Source organism: Myzus persicae, unplaced genomic scaffold (genome assembly GCF_001856785.1).
Source record: "Myzus persicae strain clone G006 unplaced genomic scaffold, MPER_G0061.0, whole genome shotgun sequence".
NCBI classification, from domain to species: domain Eukaryota; kingdom Metazoa; phylum Arthropoda; class Insecta; order Hemiptera; family Aphididae; genus Myzus; species Myzus persicae.
In genome coordinates, this window is record NW_019100581.1 from 141516 (window position 1) to 162924 (window position 21409).

General features: G+C 29.5%; 4 protein-coding genes and 1 pseudogene across 9 annotated transcripts; 2 read left to right on the forward strand and 3 right to left on the reverse strand.

The window, feature by feature from the left end:
• Window positions 1-2025: 2025 nt before the first annotated feature.
• On the reverse strand, window positions 2026-2405 carry LOC111034330 (annotated as a pseudogene).
• A 2528-nt stretch (window positions 2406-4933) lies between these two features.
• On the reverse strand, window positions 4934-6608 carry LOC111034479 (isocitrate dehydrogenase [NAD] subunit gamma, mitochondrial-like). The gene is made up of 2 exons (XM_022315747.1): window positions 6307-6608; window positions 4934-6115 (listed from the first exon to the last, which is right to left on the reverse strand). The coding sequence occupies exons 1-2, from the start codon at window positions 6441-6443 to the stop codon at window positions 5092-5094; spliced, it is 1161 nt and encodes a 386-aa protein (XP_022171439.1). The 5' UTR covers window positions 6444-6608; the 3' UTR covers window positions 4934-5091.
• Window positions 6609-7777: 1169 nt separating this feature from the next.
• LOC111034464 (beta-1,3-glucosyltransferase) lies at window positions 7778-11838 on the forward strand. Of its 2 annotated transcripts, none has more exons than XM_022315738.1 (11): window positions 7778-8167; window positions 8250-8356; window positions 8517-8599; window positions 8666-8774; window positions 9031-9170; window positions 9245-9410; window positions 9495-9636; window positions 9701-9854; window positions 9917-10181; window positions 10241-10382; window positions 11479-11612. In XM_022315738.1, exons 1-10 carry the CDS (start codon window positions 8107-8109, stop codon window positions 10379-10381), a joined length of 1368 nt encoding a protein of 455 aa, XP_022171430.1. In that variant the 5' UTR covers window positions 7778-8106; the 3' UTR covers window position 10382; window positions 11479-11612. The 2 variants fall into 2 exon arrangements, with proteins under 2 accessions (XP_022171430.1, XP_022171422.1); XM_022315730.1 differs by lacking the exon at window positions 11479-11612 and adding an exon at window positions 11642-11838 and having other exon boundaries at window positions 7780-8167.
• On the reverse strand, window positions 10438-19831 carry LOC111034445 (peroxisomal acyl-coenzyme A oxidase 3-like). Of its 3 annotated transcripts, XM_022315702.1 has the most exons (17): window positions 19621-19831; window positions 19279-19534; window positions 18645-18726; window positions 15883-16017; window positions 15661-15819; window positions 15455-15601; window positions 15233-15380; window positions 14788-14962; window positions 14248-14363; window positions 13410-13573; window positions 13151-13273; window positions 12968-13088; window positions 12287-12526; window positions 12066-12220; window positions 11867-12002; window positions 11647-11801; window positions 10438-10689 (listed from the first exon to the last, which is right to left on the reverse strand). In XM_022315702.1, the coding sequence occupies exons 3-17, from the start codon at window positions 18717-18719 to the stop codon at window positions 10594-10596; spliced, it is 2145 nt and encodes a 714-aa protein (XP_022171394.1). In that variant the 5' UTR covers window positions 18720-18726; window positions 19279-19534; window positions 19621-19831; the 3' UTR covers window positions 10438-10593. The 3 variants fall into 3 exon arrangements, with proteins under 3 accessions (XP_022171394.1, XP_022171410.1, XP_022171402.1); XM_022315718.1 differs by lacking the exons at window positions 18645-18726; window positions 19279-19534 and having other exon boundaries at window positions 10439-10689; XM_022315710.1 differs by lacking the exons at window positions 18645-18726; window positions 19621-19831 and having other exon boundaries at window positions 10439-10689; window positions 19279-19614.
• A 146-nt stretch (window positions 19832-19977) lies between these two features.
• LOC111034490 (protein SYS1 homolog) lies at window positions 19978-21338 on the forward strand. Of its 3 annotated transcripts, none has more exons than XM_022315764.1 (5): window positions 19978-20210; window positions 20290-20457; window positions 20535-20727; window positions 20910-20974; window positions 21037-21338. In XM_022315764.1, exons 2-5 carry the CDS (start codon window positions 20390-20392, stop codon window positions 21278-21280), a joined length of 570 nt encoding a protein of 189 aa, XP_022171456.1. In that variant the 5' UTR covers window positions 19978-20210; window positions 20290-20389; the 3' UTR covers window positions 21281-21338. The 3 variants fall into 3 exon arrangements, with proteins under 3 accessions (XP_022171456.1, XP_022171461.1, XP_022171449.1); XM_022315769.1 differs by having other exon boundaries at window positions 19978-20197; XM_022315757.1 differs by having other exon boundaries at window positions 19978-20457.
• Window positions 21339-21409: the final 71 nt, after the last annotated feature.

Here is a 21409-nt window from a genome sequence, read left to right on the forward strand (position 1 = left end):
GTAGCATTTTTTTTTTTTTTTGTAATTTATAAGAAGTTATATTGTGTAAGTCATCGGATTAAGACTGTGTAGATATGATGTACCTACCTATTTAAATGAAAAGCAAAATCGACGGAGTTGTTAAATATATATTGTATTTGTAAATATTATAAAAATTTTTTTCGTTTTTCATGCTAATCGTACGTCATCTGTACCATAGAGTAATTACTCTATGATCTGTACCGCACCGAAGTCGATGTTCGATAATGTTCTGATTTTTTTCTCCGTCGACCGCGGACGCGGAGGTAGTGTATATCCCGTCGGAGACATTGATGAAATATTAAAAAATGAGAGGCATCGAACACGGCATATTAGTCGGCCGCAGGCAATGCAGGCATGCATGCGCTATTGTTCGGTCTACACGTGTTTTGAGTTCTGAAGACACAAAGTCCGTCCAGACCATCTGTACAAATATTTATGATACTGCACTGACATAGGTATATCCCATCATCATTATGTTATACTGCAGCTATTTTCTACGGACCTCAATTAAACCATAAATCACAATAATAATATCTTAAGCGCATGCTGCGGTGACGTGCCCACGTCGTGTGTCTACGATGGGGGATCGCGAGGATCGATCCTCTGCCGGGTCAGTGTTCCTATATAATGTGTGTGCGTGTGTCGAGAAGTGTCTGAATATTGTAATAAATTACACAATCGAAATGACTAATGAGATTAAAACGTTATTGATGTTAAATAAAATTCCACCCCCTTCCCCGTGTTTAAGATCGTCGTAAATATGCCACTGCCGTGTAAGCGTAGGTACCTACTATATTAACATCGTAATAATAATATATTATAGTTACAAACGGTCGAGGGAATAATAATTTCTACGGTTATCGAACCGGAAAGCAAACGTGTGGGCCTTATCCCTACCCAAAGCGTGCGAAAGATGCTGCGGTCGACCATCGACGGAACTGTTTAATTATATAAATTATTTCGATCATTATTCGTGTTGTACGATAATTATATAGGTACCGGTCATATACAGTGGAAAATAATGTACATGCGAAGAACTATGGTTTTTACTTCATACTATACTGCAGCGATGTTCCTAAAATGTTCGGCTGCCAATACGAATATGTAATTATTGGGGCTCAGATTATAAAAATTGAGACGAGTGACACACGAATTGTGTCCCAATTATTTGATTATATAAAATTCCATCAATCCGTAATGGATATTAGACTATACATCGTCTATCAAACGGGACTTCAAAACTCGTGAAATAAATTTATTGAGGTACTAAAAAACTTTAAAAAGGTACTTACATCGAAATTCGATCAAATGTAAAATACTGTGAAACCTCGATAAAGCGAAATACATGCCGTTCCTTTGCCTAACCTAACCCTGTAGGAAGTCGAAAACCTCAACAAATCGAAAACATTTAGTTTCCCTCGAATTTCGACTTGAGGTGGTTTCCTGTATGTAAAAAAGAATTTTTTTTAAATTGTTCACTTATTTAACAGTTGATTAAATATAAAAATAAAATCAAAATAACATTTAACAATTACATATTTACATCACATTAATATAACAAACAAACCTTACCCTATATTTATATACTTTTTTAAAAATTTAATTTTAATATTTTTAAATAAAACTACGAAAAACAATATTTTAATTCAATGTAGAATATATATATATATTATATATATTATACAGCTGGTATGTCATAACGAAAAAACTGCACAAAACAAGATTTTTGATATACCTATACAATATGTCATAATGAAAGATCAAAGACAACATCTTTAACCTAACCAGTGGTGTATCAAGGATTTTTTTCTAGGGGGTGATAGGACCAAAATTATTTAGCACATTGGGGACAGGCCGAGGTGGGGGGCAAATATCTAGGATCACACTATGCTATCTTACCTTTCGGTAAAGTACACTATATAGGCCATGCTGGTCATGTCACCATGATGTTACTCAAAACTACACCAACATTTATAATATTATACATTTATTTTCATAAAAAAATCACAAAATAATATTCATTTGTCTTGGTTTTTGAGACATTTCATTCAACACTTGGTCTACATTAACGTCAATATCGCGATGAATGCTTAACATTGCTAAACCATTTAGCGTCTTCTAAATTGAAAAAATAAAACATTGCAAAATGCATAGGTTAATCCATTATTTCAGTATTACTTCAGATATTGTGTTGCGTAGATATGATTTAATTCTTTTTAAGTTTGAAAATGGCCGTTCCGGACAAGCTGTAGAAACTGGCAAGGTGCATACAATTTTAAATAAAAAATGAATATTAGGATATAATAATCTTCATTGCATTTTAACAAATCATCAAATACTGATTTCAGTGTTATATTTTGGCTTGCAAGTTTGTTCCTAAACATTTTTAATTCTGTCAATGCCATTAGGTAATGTATCAATAACAGGAGAATAAAACTCAATAAGTTGATTGAATTGGTCAATATCTTCAGTAGTAAGTTTTGAACTACCAAAGATACATTCAAATCCTAAAAAAAATGTATTTAAGAATGTCATCGCCACATCGGTCAGGCCGGCGGCCCGGGCACGGGGTAAAATAAATCCTAAAAAAAAGCTCTGGGGTTGATATATCACCCATATCACCCCCCCCCCCCCCCCGTAAATACGCCACTCAATCTAACCTACCTTTGGCAATATAATATACGATTTTGCTACTGGCAGTCCTAAGTCTGTATCAAATAATAGTTTACTTACACCGTAGATACGCAATATTAGTAGGTATATGTCGTCATTAAATTTCTCCGGACGCAATTATTAGTGAATAATATCGGAACTAGCTTCACATGAAAAATGGATACTGCAGCGGGACACAATTCGTTCGGTGGGCAATAAACAGTGAAGTAATGCACTTTGCGTTTACACTATACATATATAACTTATAAGTATAAACCATAGACCTATAAACTAGTATAGCCTCTCCAATAAGTAATAAACTAATAACTATTAAACCTCGGTGAGATAAGACCGTGTACTGCAACTACACTAGTATTTATATGATCAATGGTCTAAATTGTACAAGTTATTGCATCAAATATAATATATTAAAAATTATAATATATATATATTAATTACGATGATGTAGGTACCTACCTCGATGGCGGCGATCATTATCCCGAAGCTGAAATGTAGGCATGAATAGAAGTGTGTAGCCGTGTAGGTACCTACTATTATAGGTAGAAAAAATACGTATAACAGCCTCATTGGGTACCTATGCATTAGGTATTACCTACCCATTCAAGTATTTTAATTTTTAGTATTTTAATCCAACGGCTAAACACTGTTTTAGTAAACATAATAAAAATAAAAACAAGTAACAAATAAAAATAAACAGTTATTTAGTCTGGACTTACGAGTAATGATATAGGTAGTAGGTACCTACCTATGTATAATATTATAATGATGGAATGGACTGGACAGGTAGCCGGTAGGTACTATGCTTTTAATTTGATTTGATGTAAGACGAAAGACATCGATCTCTGCGGGTATTTTTTTTTACTTCATTCGAAATTTGGTTTGCAAGTACCGCTACTTACAGTATTCTGATATATTTTAGAAGAGAATAGTTCAAGTTTTGTTGCGCTTGTGGGCTGCGGGTTCATGAAATTTGAACTCTTCAATTTTGTTAGGATTTAGGAGCATCAATTAATTAGCATTTAAAAGCTAGGGACACTGGCTGAAAAATTAAAAATGTAATTAAACATAAAATTATGTTGTAATAAAAATCGGAAATTTCTGTCAATTCTGATTTTCATTAAATTAAATAATATCTATTATATTGTTTAACGAATAATTATTTAGAGATCACATCTTAACAGGAAAAAGTATAAAAAATGTATAAATACCTAAAAAATTAAAAGACTTATTTTAGCCGCCTTCTAGTAGTATGAAAAAATAGGCAGGTGTCTGAGATCAACAAAAAAAAAAATTTAAGAAATTTAATTCCAGAATTCTATACCTACTAACAATAAGATTTGTATAACTATATAAGGTAGGCATTGTACATTTGTTTCTGTTACAACTTATGAGCAAGGATACATGTTTCCTACAACTAATGTATCCTAGGTTTAGGTTTTAAAATGGCCAAAGTCAATAGAATATTAAAGAAAATTAAATATAAAAAATAAATACTAAAGAATCTGAATAAATTAAACACAACGATCATTTTTTATACTTAACAATTTTCAAGTAACTATTAGAGAGGAATAAAATTGTTGTGGCTTGAGTGTATATTATGACAAAATATCGCAAAGACATTTAGTTTTTACTGATTCTATATCAATTTATAAGGTACCTACAGGCATAGAAATGTTGTTTAATTTGTTTCAATTGTAATTTTCACCAAAAATTATTAGTATTTTATTCTCTGGTTAACTACCAGGAGAAAGTTAAATATTAAAACACCTGTATAAATCATAAATGTTATAGTCAATTTAAAAATTATTTTTTTAATTGTTATTTAATAAAAATGTATTGGATATAACGATACTGCAAATAAGCCACAGCATTGTTTTACAAATTAATTATTGATATCTAAAAAAAAATTCATAACATTTATAAGTATTTTACTATTTTAAAAGTATATCTTGATAGTTGATGATTTATTATATAGATAATTTTTAAAGCGAATACTGAATAACCAATTATCATATTGTTACATTTATTAAAATCAAAACAATATAATTGTATTGTTACATTTATTAAAATCTTAAAAATTATTGTGTTGTTACATATTTTATTAAAATCAAAAATTATTGTACTATACCATATTATACATAATATAATGCGCTCATGCATACCTATACTAATATAATTAAATCTATTGTTTGACAGACTTAGTTAAATTAAAATAATAAAAACACATTAATAGATTATGAATAATATATTATTTAAGTAATGACTCGTATCATAATACTAGAAAAGATGTGTGCATAGGATGTCGGGTAAAAATGTATTTTCTCAATATTTATCTTCAAAAACAACAATAATTTAAAATGTCTCACATAAGACATAACAGTTCATTACAACATTTTTTTAGATTCTACCAGCAATGGTTTTCACATGTTTAATAACATTAAGCACAACATCAGTACTTTTGGCACTACCATTTAAATCAGCTGTATGTACCATGTCTTCATTGAGAGTCTTAGATATAGCTGTTCTGATCATATCGCAATGCATTTTGTGACCCAAGTGTTCTAACATATCGGCAGATGCACTCAACATAGCTACTGGATTTGCAGTGTTTGTACCTGCAATAGATGAACCAGTGTTTCTGGTACCTGGCTCAAAAACTGCATAATGATCACCATAGTTTCTTCCCGATATTAGGCCAGCACCACCAACAAGCCCGCATATTACATTTGACACAATTGAACCATACAAGTTAGGCATAACCATCACATCAAACTGATGAGGATTAGACACCAACTGCATGCAACAGTTGTCAATAATCATGTGTTCAAACTTGATATCTGGGTAATTTAATGACATTTTTTGGCAAGTTTCCAAAAATAATCCATCTGATAATTTCATAATGTTGGCTTTGTGGATTGCTGTGACTTTACTGCGACCATTGTTTCTTGCTAATTCAAATGCGTAACGAGCCAACCTTGTAGAATTTTCTTTAGTGATAACTTTCATGGATTCTACTACACCTTCGACACTTTCATGTTCTAACATGGCATATTCACCTTCAGTATTTTGACGTATAACAATAACATTAACATTCTTGTGACGACTAGGTATATTATTATATGACTGCACATTTATGACATTCACAAATAAATCGAGTTCATTCCGTATGGCAACATTACGCGAAATGATTGCAGTATCAAGACTGCGTGTTTCAATGTTACCTTTAATGCATACACCGTTTCTACGAATAGACATAATGGCATACTGCAGATCATCATTATTATCACTTTGTGGATCAATTTGAATTGTCTCGAAGTCCACTGGTACGCCACCATGTAAAAATACTTCTTTTACATAACTCATCAGCTCTGGCCCAATGCCTCCACCCGGCAACATAGTGACTGCATTTCTTCCTCCATATCTATAATTAAAAATAAATATTAAAAGTACTGAGAAAAACTACTCTAAATATCGAATTTCAATTCAACAGTTTTAGGTGGCCTCCATCAATGCCATACAATAATTAAGATAAATGACGATTAAAGATTAAATAGAACATTCAGTTATCATACTACGACCGTAAAGATCTTACACACTCGGTCTGGAAATTACCTGGCTCTGGGCAGCCCGACGTGTCTTCGGGTCTGGGGATGCTTATGTTGGATATCGAAATTGACCGACGACAGCTGGCGAATGGTATGCGAACCTGCTTTTTTAGGCAAGGTACACTTTGAAAAAATAGCCAACATATTGGATAACCTAACACGCTCGACTTAAAAAAAAGTGATAGTCTACAGCTAGAATAAATTGTCTTTGAACACTCAAAAAAGTAAAATAAAATGAAACTTTTAGAGGTTTAAAAAACGTTCGCACTTCGTACGAGAGAATCCAGCTGTTTAGAAGTTTAGTGTGTTTCTAATTTTTTAATGATAACAGTATTCAACATTTTGTGATAACCACGGCTAATCGAGGTGATAACAGAGTACAGAATACAGACCTTAGATCATAACATTATAATATATGTTTTTCCATAAATAGGCTTGTTTGACGAGATGAAAAACTTAGTTTTTTAGACTTACATTCCCAGCTTTTTATTTTGAGAAATTTCACAGTGAAAATCTAGGTGTACGCATTCGGATAAGATTAATAGTAATTTACCTACTGATTTAATTTTGATAGACAGTCTATTCGTTCAGAAATCGGAAAGGTTTTTCGTATACAATGATTTTATATTATTGGATTCAAATTTAACTCATCTATTACAGTGAACCTTTCTAGCATAGATCTTATTCTATTCTTCTAGGCACCTAATGAGATGAAGAATACTCTAGTATTCTTATCTCGGTGTTAACACTTAACAGCAGACCTGTACCCATTTTCCCGCTTTATTATTTTTTATATTATGTGATTTTTTAAATAACTTTTAAAATTTATTAGAATCTACAACTTAAAAAAACACCAACTCGTTTTTAATCACTCCTCTTATGAAAGTCTAAAGACCAAAATCTGTAGGAAGTGGAAAATAATTTGTGTTGTAATACACAGGAGCTGTTAGGGGAATTGACCTTTTTGCAAAAAGGGAGGCTAATGGGTTAGTCCGTTTTTTTCTAGAGGACTGCCGTACGAATTTGATCTCCGTATTCTAGCCATTTGATCTCCGTATTCTAGCCATCAATGGCGAATATATAATTTTTGTAATAAATATATTAATTTTATAAAATTTAAAAAGAAAAGGCAAGATTTGACATTCCCCCCTTGCATGCTAGTCACGAATCATGATATAAATCATGGTATCATATAAATTATCTACCTTTGAGTAATTCATGCCATTACTTTTACTTTCATTAATAGTTTAATCAAATTTAATTACCGCATATCAACTCAAATTTTATATCAATAAATTACAAGATGTTAAGCTCCAATTATAGCCTATCAATCTCTTTATTATTTATATTTACGCCCACGATGGTGCGTGGGATCATTTTAACGTTTCTCAGACGTTCAGATCACAGTAATGTAAACAAAAACCCGATCAGCTGATCGAATGTTATTGTTATTTCTAAATTGTCCGTGGCTCATAGTAATGAGATAACAGAAATAACACATTTACAGTTTTACAGTCTGTATCCTTATTCCTTAGCCCTTACTGTACTTTACTCAGTAAAATATTTTAACTGTAGCATTAAAACATTTCTAAATAAATTCTAATTTCAATTCTGATTATATTAATGTGATTTCTGATTTTTAATGTTTTGTATTTAATCGTATCACCTATTGTATATACTGATTACTTATTAATTATTACATACTTGAAATATTAAAATTCATTTAACAGTCGTCATAACTAAACTTAAAAATTCTAACATGTTCAATTTTTGTTGAGTAGCCTTTTTATTATTTACCAATATTATCATGTTCATAAATGGCATTTATTTTATTTGTCTATATTTATTGTCAATCTCCCAGACACTTGGTTGGTTTATTTCTTCCTTGAACAAATAATTGGCAATTACTTTAAAAGATACCTACTGTTAGACAAAAAAATTTTGTTACAGAAACATCGGAAATAGTCATTACAATTTTGAGTCAACAAAACGACTACAATGTAGAACAAGCTCTCAGATTAAAAAATAATATTTTGAAGCAAACAAAATCAATTGAAGTCAGTATAATAAGAATATAATAATAATATGCATAATTTATTGAGAAACTAGCATTAATATCTAATGAATAGTTTTAATTACCCAATGAGATACCTTACATATTTAAAACTTTGTACCAAGCCTATTGAAATTGTATGATTTATTATGTTAATTATTTAGAAGCCACGACTAGGTGGAGTATATATGCTTCATGAACAATTTCCAGAACCTGGAAGTTGGACTGTTATTCCTATTATAAAATTGTAAGAAACATGTTTGTACCAAATCATTTACATTTTTTGATTTGTATCTTCTGTTTCAATTTTTAGATTACATAAAAATAATAAACATGCAAAGTGGTTTTTGTTTTGTGAAGAAAACTCGTATGTAAATTATAACAATTTACAATTGTTTTTGAAAAACCAGAACTCGAATGATGTAAGTATGAATAACTGTGCCGTTATTGACATAAAACCAATATATATTGTAGTTGTTGTCAGTTTTTTATGTTTATTAAATTCATTTACTTCATGTAAATATATCATTTTAATATTACTTAAAAATGAAAATCCAGGTAGATTTTTCTAAACCAACTAATTGCCCTGATGTAAACAAGCATTGTTAAATTTTTTGATACCTACATAGTTCTAAGCAGTAAAATATATTATTTATTTATTTTTATGACATCCTATAGTCTGTATGGATGGGATATGGCGTACAAGATAAACATCCAACAATAATTCATCATTATGCATTCGAAGAAAATAAAAATAAAAGAGTTACTTATCCTTTGTTTGCTGCAGGATTTGTGATATCTGCTGAGCTATTAAAAAAGTTGGTTTAAATTTATTTGTATACATTTATTTAATTTACTGATGTAAAATTTACTTTTTATGACATGTTTATAGCATTGCCAATTCAAATGTTGAAACTTTGAGTTCAGATTTTTCAATTGATGCATCTTATGAGTTATCATTAGTAATCAATCAAAAAATTCAACATCTACCTTTAAAATTTTGTTTGAAACTTTCACCAGACTGTATTGTTCATCCTTTGTCTGAAAGGAGTGAATGTGTAAGTGTTTAATAATGTTAATAATGTGCTTTGTATAATATTTCCGTATTAGAACATCCTAAAAAAATGTATTTTGGTTTTAAGACACGTTATGGAAAGGTGACAAAAGATTCAATATATTTTGCTGTGAAAACTTGCAGTAAATTTCATTCAGATAGAGTACCAGTGTTACAGTCTACTTGGGGCCGAGATGCCGTGCATATTGAATACTTTAGTGATAAACTTGGTATTTAATAATCTATATAATAATAAATTAAAAAAATTTTTTTTTTTAATTTTTAATATTTTAGATGATACAATACCAACAACTGTATTAGATGTACCAAATACTGAAAGAGGACACTGTCTTAAGACTATTGCAATTTTCAAATACTTATCTAAAAAACTTTTGTCAAATAAAGCTGTGAAATGGATTGCATTGACAGACGATGATACACTTTTGAGGTGGTAAAATTGCACAATAGATTATACAAAAATTTATCCAATATTTCTATTAAAATATTTAGTGTTCCTCGGTTAGCATCAATTCTGAGCTGCTGGAATGGTCAGCAAATTGCACTTGGTCAAAGGTACGGTTACAACATCCGAGGAGATCAGTCTTTAGGATATAATTATCTAACAGGCGGAGGAGGTATTATATTTAATGTGGGATTAGTCCATAAATTGACCACTTGTCAATGTTATGCGATTGATGCACCTGACGATATGGTATTAGGCATGTGTTTGAAAGCTTTAAATGCTACAGTGGTCCATTCCCCAGTTTTCCATCAAGTTTGGTAACAATTAATTATAGATAAAATATTTGTTTCATATCTTCAACTTTTTTATAGGCTAGACCACAAGATTATGCTGACGAGTATTTGGAATCTTATCCAATGGTATCTTTTCATAAGCATTGGATGATAGATCCAATAGAAGTTTATCGACATTGGCTTTATCAAGATTCTTCTTTTGGGCATGATGAGCTTTAAGGTAATGCATTTATACACACTTATTAATAAAAAAACATTTTTTTTTTTTTTTTAACAAAAGTATAAATAAAAACCATTATTTAAAACAAAAATATAGATAAAAACAATAATACTTAACTATAATGAAAAGAACCTTTAACATGGAAAAAAAACTAGTAGGTTTCACAAATCTGATAATTAAAATATATAACTGCTTCATAATATCCTTAATTTTATAATTTCGATCGTACTGCTATCTCTGTCCACCAAGTAGGTCTTTCAAATGTCGATTTATCTTCAAATAATAAATTCTTCAAATTATCATAGACCTAAATAATACAATAATTAATGTTATTTAAAAAAAATCCAAAATTAGATTAACAAAAATAAAATACAATGAAAATTCTATACTACTAAAGTAGTAAAACAAATTACTAAAGCAATAAAAGCCACTTCAATATAATATGTGATATGTTTTAAATGTATAGCACTAATAAAGATCCCATAAGGATCAAAAACCATAACAACTATGGATAATTAAATTAAGATAATAGAAGTTTTGCAGGATATAACTGTGTTTTTAAGTTTTAATTTATTATGTCTAAGATTTAATCATCTATATGTGAGTAGTGTTGAGTAAATTGATAACTGAACCGAAACATGTTTACATAAATTCTGAAACAATGATTTTTAACCTTTTTAACACTATGTCCTGATTGAATGCGTGCAATATTTAGACAAATAAAATTGTTTATATTTTGCCACATTGCACTGCGAAAGAAGAGCATGGCCACAATAGCTACGCGCACACTTCCCACATCGCCAAAATTTGCTTAGGACAGTGTAAACTCTAAACCCCCCATGGCCAAATGAGATAACTTTCTTGCAAAACCAAAAAAACATTTTTCATGCATAAGTTAAACATGTATTGGCGAAAATTTAAAATTAATATTTGTGACCCCCAAACGGGTTGGAACTAGCAAGCAAAAGTCCTAGAAATTGCTGAACTAATAAATAAAATCCGTTGAAATGTTGTATTAATAAACTATTAAAACACAACATCATAATAAGTCTTAATTCACTAACTCCTATCACATTTTCTACTCCTCTAATTATAGTTAATACATATCAACACAAGAACTGTTATAGGATACGCAAAAAAGCACAAGACTGCACTTATGGGATGGAGTTTAAAAATATTATATAAAAGTATTATTAATAAGTATTCACTTCTTAATATAGTACACATTTTAATATTGATATTAATTTTATGATTTTTAGTTTACCCGTCCATTTGAAGCAGCCAGCACTGAATTAAGTATAAAATCTGGAGGTACTATGGCATCAGCGAGTGTCACTGCTTCATTTTTAAGACTTGAACATAAATCTATTATGGATCCTTTAACTATTACTGATGCTAATGGCCCATTAGCATAGCCACCTATAATGAAAACAAGTAATAATTATTAATATTTAAAATATTTATTGTTTTCAATCATATATTACCTTCATACATAATTGACAAATGTTTTTCAACTAGCCAAAATCCATAAAGTGAAGCAAGTTTATGTAATACTACTTTATGGGCATCATCTAAATTTGGAGATGATGTTGTTTCAATAAACTTTTTTAAAATTAAGTACTGTGAATAGAATAAATATTTATAAAAAACATAATTTAAGTTCAATAAATATTATAAATTTACTTCTGCAAATACTATTGACAGATCTCTAGCAAAGAACATCTGGGAATCATTTTTCGCTGTGAATAAATCTTTTTTTTGATCTTTTAATAGTTGCAATTGTGCATATGTCTGACGTAATAGATAACATATCATCCATTGAAAACAGGATAGTAAATCTAAGTGGACCCAAATAATTAATTTTGATAATAATGAATAGAAAATTATTAAAAAAATATACTCACGCATATGAGTGAATACTTCATCTACTCTAGATAATTTAAATTTTTCGTTTAGTATAGCTTTGGCATCTTTAAGAAACTCTATAGAACCCAATGGAGTATCACAACAGCTTTTATTTCCATTCAGCAAATTTGTCCAGATATTTAATAGCCAATTACTTGTTTGTTGTAATAATACATTATTATCACCTTCATATGTGCAATTAGCATCATTTGCATTACGCAGTTCACTAAGACCAGCAGCTAATAATAAAATTAAATACAGTTAAAAATGTATATAAAAAAAATTATACTGAATATTCAAGAGGATGCGTTGGCTTGTCTTAGCGTGTAGCATACCATACGAAATGTACTCCACATTTAGCTTGGTTAGTTTTAATGTACTTTTAACCTATTACTTTTTATTAAACTAGAATAAGGTAAGACAATTTTCTGTCCACTGTTGTAGATTTTTATTTTAAATATTTTAATTTAAAAGTATTTAAGAGAAATAAATATTAAAATTTAAAAATGCTCATAAAATTAAAATATCGAAAAAACATAGGCAACAAAAAAATTATAGATTAATTTACATAATATCTAAATTAGCATAGATTAACATTAATTTTGTTAATTATGCACTCATAGGGTGGTGACAAGGCACGTGGATAGGTAGAAATAGGTAGGTAGAAAAAGGTAGGTAACCTTTTAAATAACCGTGACCACCGCATGCTTCTCTACACTCTTGTATTGCATCTCGAGTAGTCCACGCAGCAATAGGTTTAGCACAACTAGATATTGCATGTATTTCTATGCCAAGCAATCTCTAAACATAAATAACACATACATTAAATATTCTAAAAATTTTTAAAAATATTTTTTTATTACAAGTTTTTCTGAACCACTGTTGGTAAACATCTCAATTAAAAATGATTCATATACATTAGCCACGTAATCACCATAGATTTTTAATGCATATGCAGCAGCCAAATTTGGAATCAATCTACATTGCTAAAAATAAACAATTTAAATTATTAACACATATAAAAATAATCAATATTAATTTACATCAGTACAGTATCATAAGATAACAAAATAAACATTTTTATGTGAAAATAAATTAAATAAGTTTTTTAATTACACTTACTACTAATTGATACTCTAAGACTGGTAACTCATCACCATTAGGAGGTCCAAACTGTTTCCTAACACCTGTATATCTTATAGCTATTGGAACAGCTTTTGTGATGTATGCTACACATATATTAACAATACTTAATCGTCCAACTGATAGGCTGCCTAAAGAAGCTCCTGTAAATATAATTTGGTAACTTTAATAACGAGTTATGACATTATAGACTTAATTCAGATTATATTATGCCAAAAACATTAACTATTTCAAATGTATACAAAGTTATAGAACGTTCTTACTATGCCTACTAGATTAAAATCTACAATGGTGTTTGTTCAAAAACATAGGTACCAATAAAGTTTTTAAAAAATCAGATTAAAATGAGGGCCTATGTTCTCAATTAAATAGTAGAGTAGTCGAGTACTTGCCCAACTATAAATTTATTTAAATTACATAGTATTTTGACATAGATCAGTGTAAAATTTAATTTGAACCGTACAAAATAAACACAGGATGTCAGCAATAAAATTATACTATTTAAATTGTACAATATGGCCAGCTAAGTTTTGATAATTATAGGGGTAAGCGTCATATAAAACCAAAGTTCAAAATAAGCTTTGAGGGAGAGCCCCCCCCAACTTCGCCATCATAAGCGTCACTAGAGTTAAGTAGTCACTGAGTCTTGAGATAATTATTATTGCATAGCATTTGCCATTGAGATATATTATAGCTGTATATACTTATATGATTAGTTGTGATGGTTGATTACAACTATAGGTTATGACTATAATAAATAAATAATTATTGAAGTGTATAATAAACTATACAATATACATAATACATAGTATATTACCCAATCGTTTTGATTTATCCTTAAATGGTGAAACATATTTTCCATCTTCATTTATGTCTCCAGTTTTACTCAGTAAACTTTCTTTTGGTATACAAAACTTGTCGAACATTATAAATCTATCAAAACAATTTATGATTGTTACAATATGTATTAAAAAAACAGTATTAACATATTAAGTTAATAATGTAAGGATTCTTAACCCCAACAAAAGTGAACCATATCATTATTTTTATGTGTATTAAATATATTTATCAGTTTAGTTATTTATGTTTATTGTAATTTATTATTAAGATAACAGTTGCCTTGTAATAAACCGCTTTTATTTCTTATGAAAGAAATCACATTCAATTAGTAGTCATTATAATATATTATACTCTTTTTTTAATCTGTATTTTGATTAATTATTTTATTGAAATTGTTCAGATAAATGTTACCTTTTAATAAATAAATTGATAAAAGGGCCAAGTCCCAAGTGTACCATCAAGTAAAAATGGTTAGGAATCCTTATAATAATTTAAGATTAATAAAAATAAAAATTACCCATTATCAACGCCATTCAAACTAGCTTTTTCTCCTAAGTCACCTACTATGACTCCAGAATAAGGTAACATAGTTTTTGGATCTCGTATATTAACTACAAATGCATGTAATCCATGATCATCTCCATTACTCATGATTAATTTGGCCCATATTATTGCATGTGTACTTGATTTTCCTAAATTAAATTTTAATGTTCTTTCATTTTGTTTTCTTAATTATTTATAAAACTCACTAAAACGTAAGAAATATTTAAATATTTAATATAATTATGGATACAGTAAAAAATTAATGAGATAACATAAATTATGTTTTTATCTTTAAGTTGTATAGCTTGTCAAATGTACTTTTGCATTATAAATTGACAATTGGACAAAATATGTCAAAATAAAACCATTTTTAAATTGATAATAAAAATGATTTTATTGAAAGCATGGGAACAGCTTACCTAAGCTACCAACCCAACATTTTGCTGCTTCAAAATCAGGAGTATGTAAAATAAACTGTTTTAAATTATTGTCATAAAAAGCTGTAGTTCTCATTTCTTTAGTATTAGTACCATGCGAAATTTCTGTAAGTGCAAAGCAACCAGGAATCTAAAACACCAAGTCAATCGCTTTTGTAAAAATGTTATGCAATAACACTATAATATTATTTGATTAAATCTTACTTTTCCTTCCTGAGCATTTTCATACAGACTAGAATTTCTTCCGTTGTCCATACTAAATATGACATTAGAGAACATGTCAAAAGTTAATCCTACTTTTATTGCAACAGATGGACAATACTGAAACATTGCCACTATTTTTGCCAAAGCCTATAACATTTTATTTAGTATAAACAACATATTATAATATTATTTTTAGTTGTATTCACCAGTCTGGGACTGGCCATTATTTCCTCAAATGGAAATACTTTTGATTCTACAATTTTATACATTCTCAATAATGCTAATCTTCGTTGTTCATCTAATGGTAATGTTTCATTAGAATGTTGGAATAGTGGATCAGATTCAAACGTTTTCCAAGCTCTCATCTAAAATAAGTAAACATTATAGCATCATAAAATATATTGAAATTAAATTAGTAAATTATTGACCTTATATCGTAAAGACTCTTCAGATTCTATGAAAACCCGCATTTTTTTCCAGTTGATTGTAGCCTGTTTTCTATAAACATCTAGTGGTCCGGATTCAAAGTCTTTTAATATATCAGAGCACGTATTCATTGTAATCTATGGATATTTTGAATTATTAAAAAACATATTTTTAATATTTAAATTACTTTTAAATGTGCTGTGTTTTGTATTATTATTACCTTTATTATTGATATTTAGGCAATAGGTGTAGTCTCTAATCTCTATACCTATTATTTTATGAATTTCATTAATTACTACATGAATTACCTAACGCCGAAACATGGTTTTTCATTACTATATATGATAAAGTTAAATGAAATTATAAATAAAAATAAATTATAATACAACCATAACATAAAAAGGCAAATAAAGGTTTGATAACTAGGTTATAGGTAAAAGCAAGTGTTACGTGGTAACAATTAAATTATTGTCTATCCGACTATCCCTACTGGTATACGGTATGTAATTGTGTATTCGTAGTAATAGATCTGTTCCAAACTGGGAAATGTGAGAGGATTTGGATGTTCGAACAAGACAGTTAGTTATACTGAGTATAATTTAACATATATTTAAAATGTAACACAAAATGTGATATAAATTATTTTACTATGACCTGGCAGCAACAATACATGGAGCAAATGGTGAGACGAGACTAGTTCGGCTGATGTATGTCTAGCAGGCCTAACGATTATTATACATTTTGTTTACTATACAAAATAGTTATACATATTATACATAGCTTTACTCCGTGATATTACAGAATGAATGAAAGATGACACGCGTGTTTATGATATATGTATAGTACATAACACTATACATAATATTATAATTATAAAAATATGAAAACTGTAATAGTGTTCCACACCATTACACAAGTATATATAAAATAATTTAAATGGTAAAATATTGTGTAGAGATGATGATTTTGTTCATAGGAAGTTGAGTTAGTGACGTTAAACAATTGATGATTTCTAGTGTGGCTGAGTAGAACACATAATAAAATCAACGAAAGAATGTTTGGTGCATCTATTAGATGCCATATAAGGATAAGTTTTTAAAAAAGAGATTAAATGAAATTTGATTCCCAATAAATATCATATAAAACTAGATGTACCTAGATCCTTACATATTAGTATAAGTACTACAGAATTATTATCTCTTATTTCGCCCATGTTATGTGGCATCTAACAAAATAATGCAATAAAAATGATTAAGTATTATACAACCAAAAGACTTTAAAATATTGTGAATACTGTCAATACTTAAACAGACTATAATATGGACTAGTGCCTTTTGAGCCGTAATAGTTTGGACTAATGGCTAATAAAAAAAAAAAAAGTGTAGTTGAAAAGCATTATAATAATACAAAGGTTGAGAAATACTGGGGTATGGTTTAAATGGCTCCCTTGAAAAACACCAGTGGAAATAGGGAAAAACGTAGTAAAAGCATTAAACGTAGCAATCTAGATTGGACTGATCCAGTGAAGATTTCAAAAACAACAGAAGAGAATTCCCAATACCAAATACCTCCATTTCAACCAATAGAAGACCATGATTGACTATATTAATACCATTTCGAAAGTTGGCAGAGGCAGAATGATTTGAAAATAGGTTAGCCGATTAAGTATTTTTAGAAGAAGCAAATATACTAATATTTTACCAAAATAATAGGGGGGGTGGGGCATAGAAAGTTTTTGATGCAAATTCCTGACAAATTCCAAAAATAATTAGTCGTAGAGGACAAACTAAGCTTAGTTTTCCTAACATTGAAATGGTGATCCAATTCTAATTTGTGTAATATACTTAGCTCGGATAATATAGAATGTCTAAGTTGTTACGCAGTTTAGGCCGTCAAAATATTACCTAAGTGGCAACAATTTTTCAGAAAAATTTGATTTTTTAATTACCAGAAATAAAAAAACAAAGAAAATACCTTAAAGGATTGTCATAGAATCATAGGCATAATCGGCTAACTTAAAATCACAATATTTCTGTGTCTATTGGTAGGATAACAATTATTAACAAATAAGCAGCGAAAGATAGTAGGAATTATGGGCAACAATTGAAGTTAGGTTATGTTTTTATTATTGCCTTTTATTTTTTATAGTTTAATATAGAATAACATATACTTTGTAAGTACCTATTCAAAAAATATTTTTCATTCATTAATCCAGAAACTGAAACAATACATTTATATCTCTATATCATGAGTATACAATTACTGTACAAGGTTTAATTTAGGTAAATTGGTATACCATACAAAGTAAGTATAAAGTCTATTTGCATAATTTATGCAGAGGTTACTAGGTTACTAGAATAGTTCAAATCGTCTGTACAACAAAAAAATGTTTGAGTTGGAGATGGCCACATTTGTAATGGAGTCTATTTTTAACAGCAATAAACTACTAATATATAGAACCTAATAAAAAATGATTCTATATTGTATTCTATGAGACGAATCTTTCTACATAGACAGTACTTATATGTACCTAAAAATAAATTTTTCGCAACTATTCTTTGTATTCCACAGGTATCCAAATCCAACAGTTAACCAATTCTTGTTTACTATTTTGTACTTAAAATACTTAGCAGTTAGGTAGGTACTTATTAGTTATTAGGGTTAGATCTTAAAAATGTTTTCAATATTTCACAAAACTGAATAATATTAAATACTACTCAGCAATGATTATGGTTGTATGGAAAATGTTGTCTTGTCAATTTACCTCGTTATTACTTGTATTTGAACACTTCAATTTTCGTTGATAATTTAGTTTTATTCTACGCCTCATTATAAACATTTTGACACTAAAAACAAATATATATCTTTAAAGTACTTACTGAAAGTTGAACAAGTCTCTAAAGTCTAGAAGGAATAATCTTTTGTTTTTAAATTTAACACAATAACTTTTTTTTGTATGTACCTATTGTACCTATAGGGCTATAGATACTTATTATTTATTATATTTAAGATTTAATTAGGTAATAGATAGTATTTTCACAAGTGTAGAGAAACCAATACCTAATATGATAATTATAACCACATCTAACCAAAAGCCATACTTACACCATGTTCTTCTTTATATTTTAAGTTAGAAAGAAAACTACTGGGTATACCGTCTATTTAATTTTACACACAAATACATAAACTTACGATTTTATTATTTAACTTTGAAATTTATTATAAGTGATACTAGACGTGTAAAATACTGTAACTACAATAGTTTTTATTATTTAATTTTTAGTTTTTCAATACACTAGCATTGATTAATCACCTTTAGGCGAGTGTTATGGACTTAGCAATATAGTTACTTTATAAATTAAAATAAAATTACTTTATAAATCATAGTTTATACATACCTCGTTTATTCAAACTACAATTTGTTTCTCATAAAAGATTACTCCGAATGCGATTCCCCCGATCAATAAAACCTTAATACTCGCAAATATTTTGTACGAATTATTCGAAAATTAGTAAATACTAAGATTGATGGGAACACGATAACAACTTTCACGCGAAGACTCGACTGACTCGTTGCCTACCTGTCTCGTTTTAAAGACCATCGATTACGAAACGCATCTGAGGACCTGACATGTACCGCCGTACCGGTCATACCTAGCAACGTCGAATACGAGTACATTTTTATTGCCTTGCATCATTGATAAAAATTGAATATACATGTAGGCATGTTCACAACTTACTCACGAGAGTGCAATTATAAGACGTCGTGTAGACGGTGTAGTACAATACTGTGTAGACAATAATCTATAGTGTGTACTGCAATAATGTGTACTACTCAATTTTATTACTCGAGTCAAAACTATCAATGGTAATCACAACTCATAAATAATAATAGGACTATATTATACTTGTCTAACTTCCTTTGCACTGCCACAGCATAAGGCAATAGCTGGTCCTATTTAATATGTTATCTGCTCGATGACAATCAATGCCACTTGCCTTTCCTCAGTATTATTATTATGCAAAATATAATTCGAAAGTTAACCGATATCACACTTTTTATGTAATCTGTGATTATAGGTTCAATGATAATGTCTTTCGGAATAATAGTGATAAATAAAATCAACAAACAACAAACGTCGTAAAATTATTGCAATACGAACACTTTTTTATAGTAGTTAATACCAAATAAGTTAATATCGTTTGAATTGTACTTGTTAATACTTAATACACATTAAAAATTACACATACATTATGCTATGTCTATTAGTGGCTATTACCATTTCATCTATTTCGTGATACGTCTGCCTGATGTCTGTGAGTCTACGAGGTTTGACAGGACAGAGTTAAATAACAATCATTTCAACCAAACACGAAAACGTAAAATATAATTTTACTATTGTCAACAGTCTTCCAATAGTGTTGATTCAAACGCCTTGAACATCTGAAACAATCCAAATCCACCGTTTAACCTTTCATGTGATACAACTTGCACGGGCATTTGTATTTATGAGGACGTTTCATTTTCCAACCATGTCCATTTCATTGTGGTCAATATTGAATAGATTTAACACCGAGTGAGTAAAGTAAAATGTTGCTATATCAATGATTGTGCAGCATTTAATAGTGTTAACATTTGACATTTCGTCCTCAGTAAAGCTGCATCGTACAGCCGCCTATCTACCGGCACTGGACACTTTCGTATCACTGTTTGGGACCCCACATTGATTGTTGCTCAAATAGCGTCTGTCCAATGTCTTTACTACTTCACCATGTGTGTTTGGATCACTATTATCAGTTATGTGGTTGGCACTTCAAGATCGTTGGACATCATATTTGAATTCAAAGTAGGTACCTAATAACAATAATAAAATAACACTAACAACTAGCATTCTTAATAGTAGGTTAAGGAAACTTGATAAATATAGAAAAAAAATAATACAGGCAATGGGGAGAGCTTAGCTCATCTCCCCTGTGTATGCCTCTACTCACTGTACTACTGCTTACTTTAATTTGCCTATTATTACAGGAGTTGAGCATAGTGAATAGTGAAAAATTTGTTATTGCCGCGTTCGCATTGAATGCACTTAGTGGGTGAGTATGAGATTGAGAATAATCTAAAAAAAATAATCTACCTTACAATTTTTACTGTTTAGGGCTACATTCATTTGGCGCATTGTTGAAAGATATCGATTGTGTTTAGATTTTTCTTGTACTATACACACCATACACTTGGCAGCTTGTATATGGTATAACAGATCGTTGCCTACTCCATTTTGGTGGTTATTAAATGCTTCGTGTGCAGCAATCACGTGTATATGCGCCGAATTTCTGTGCATGCGGACAGAGTTAAACACTATACCTGTAAATAGTGGACAAACGCCAAAAGTTGATTTGTAAATGTACACTGTATAAATATTGATCTTTAAATTAACACTAAGTATTTATTTTAAAGTGATAACATGTTATTTGTCATAGTTTTTTTTATTTTTATTCATAAATATTAACAGGACATAAGTTAAAAATATA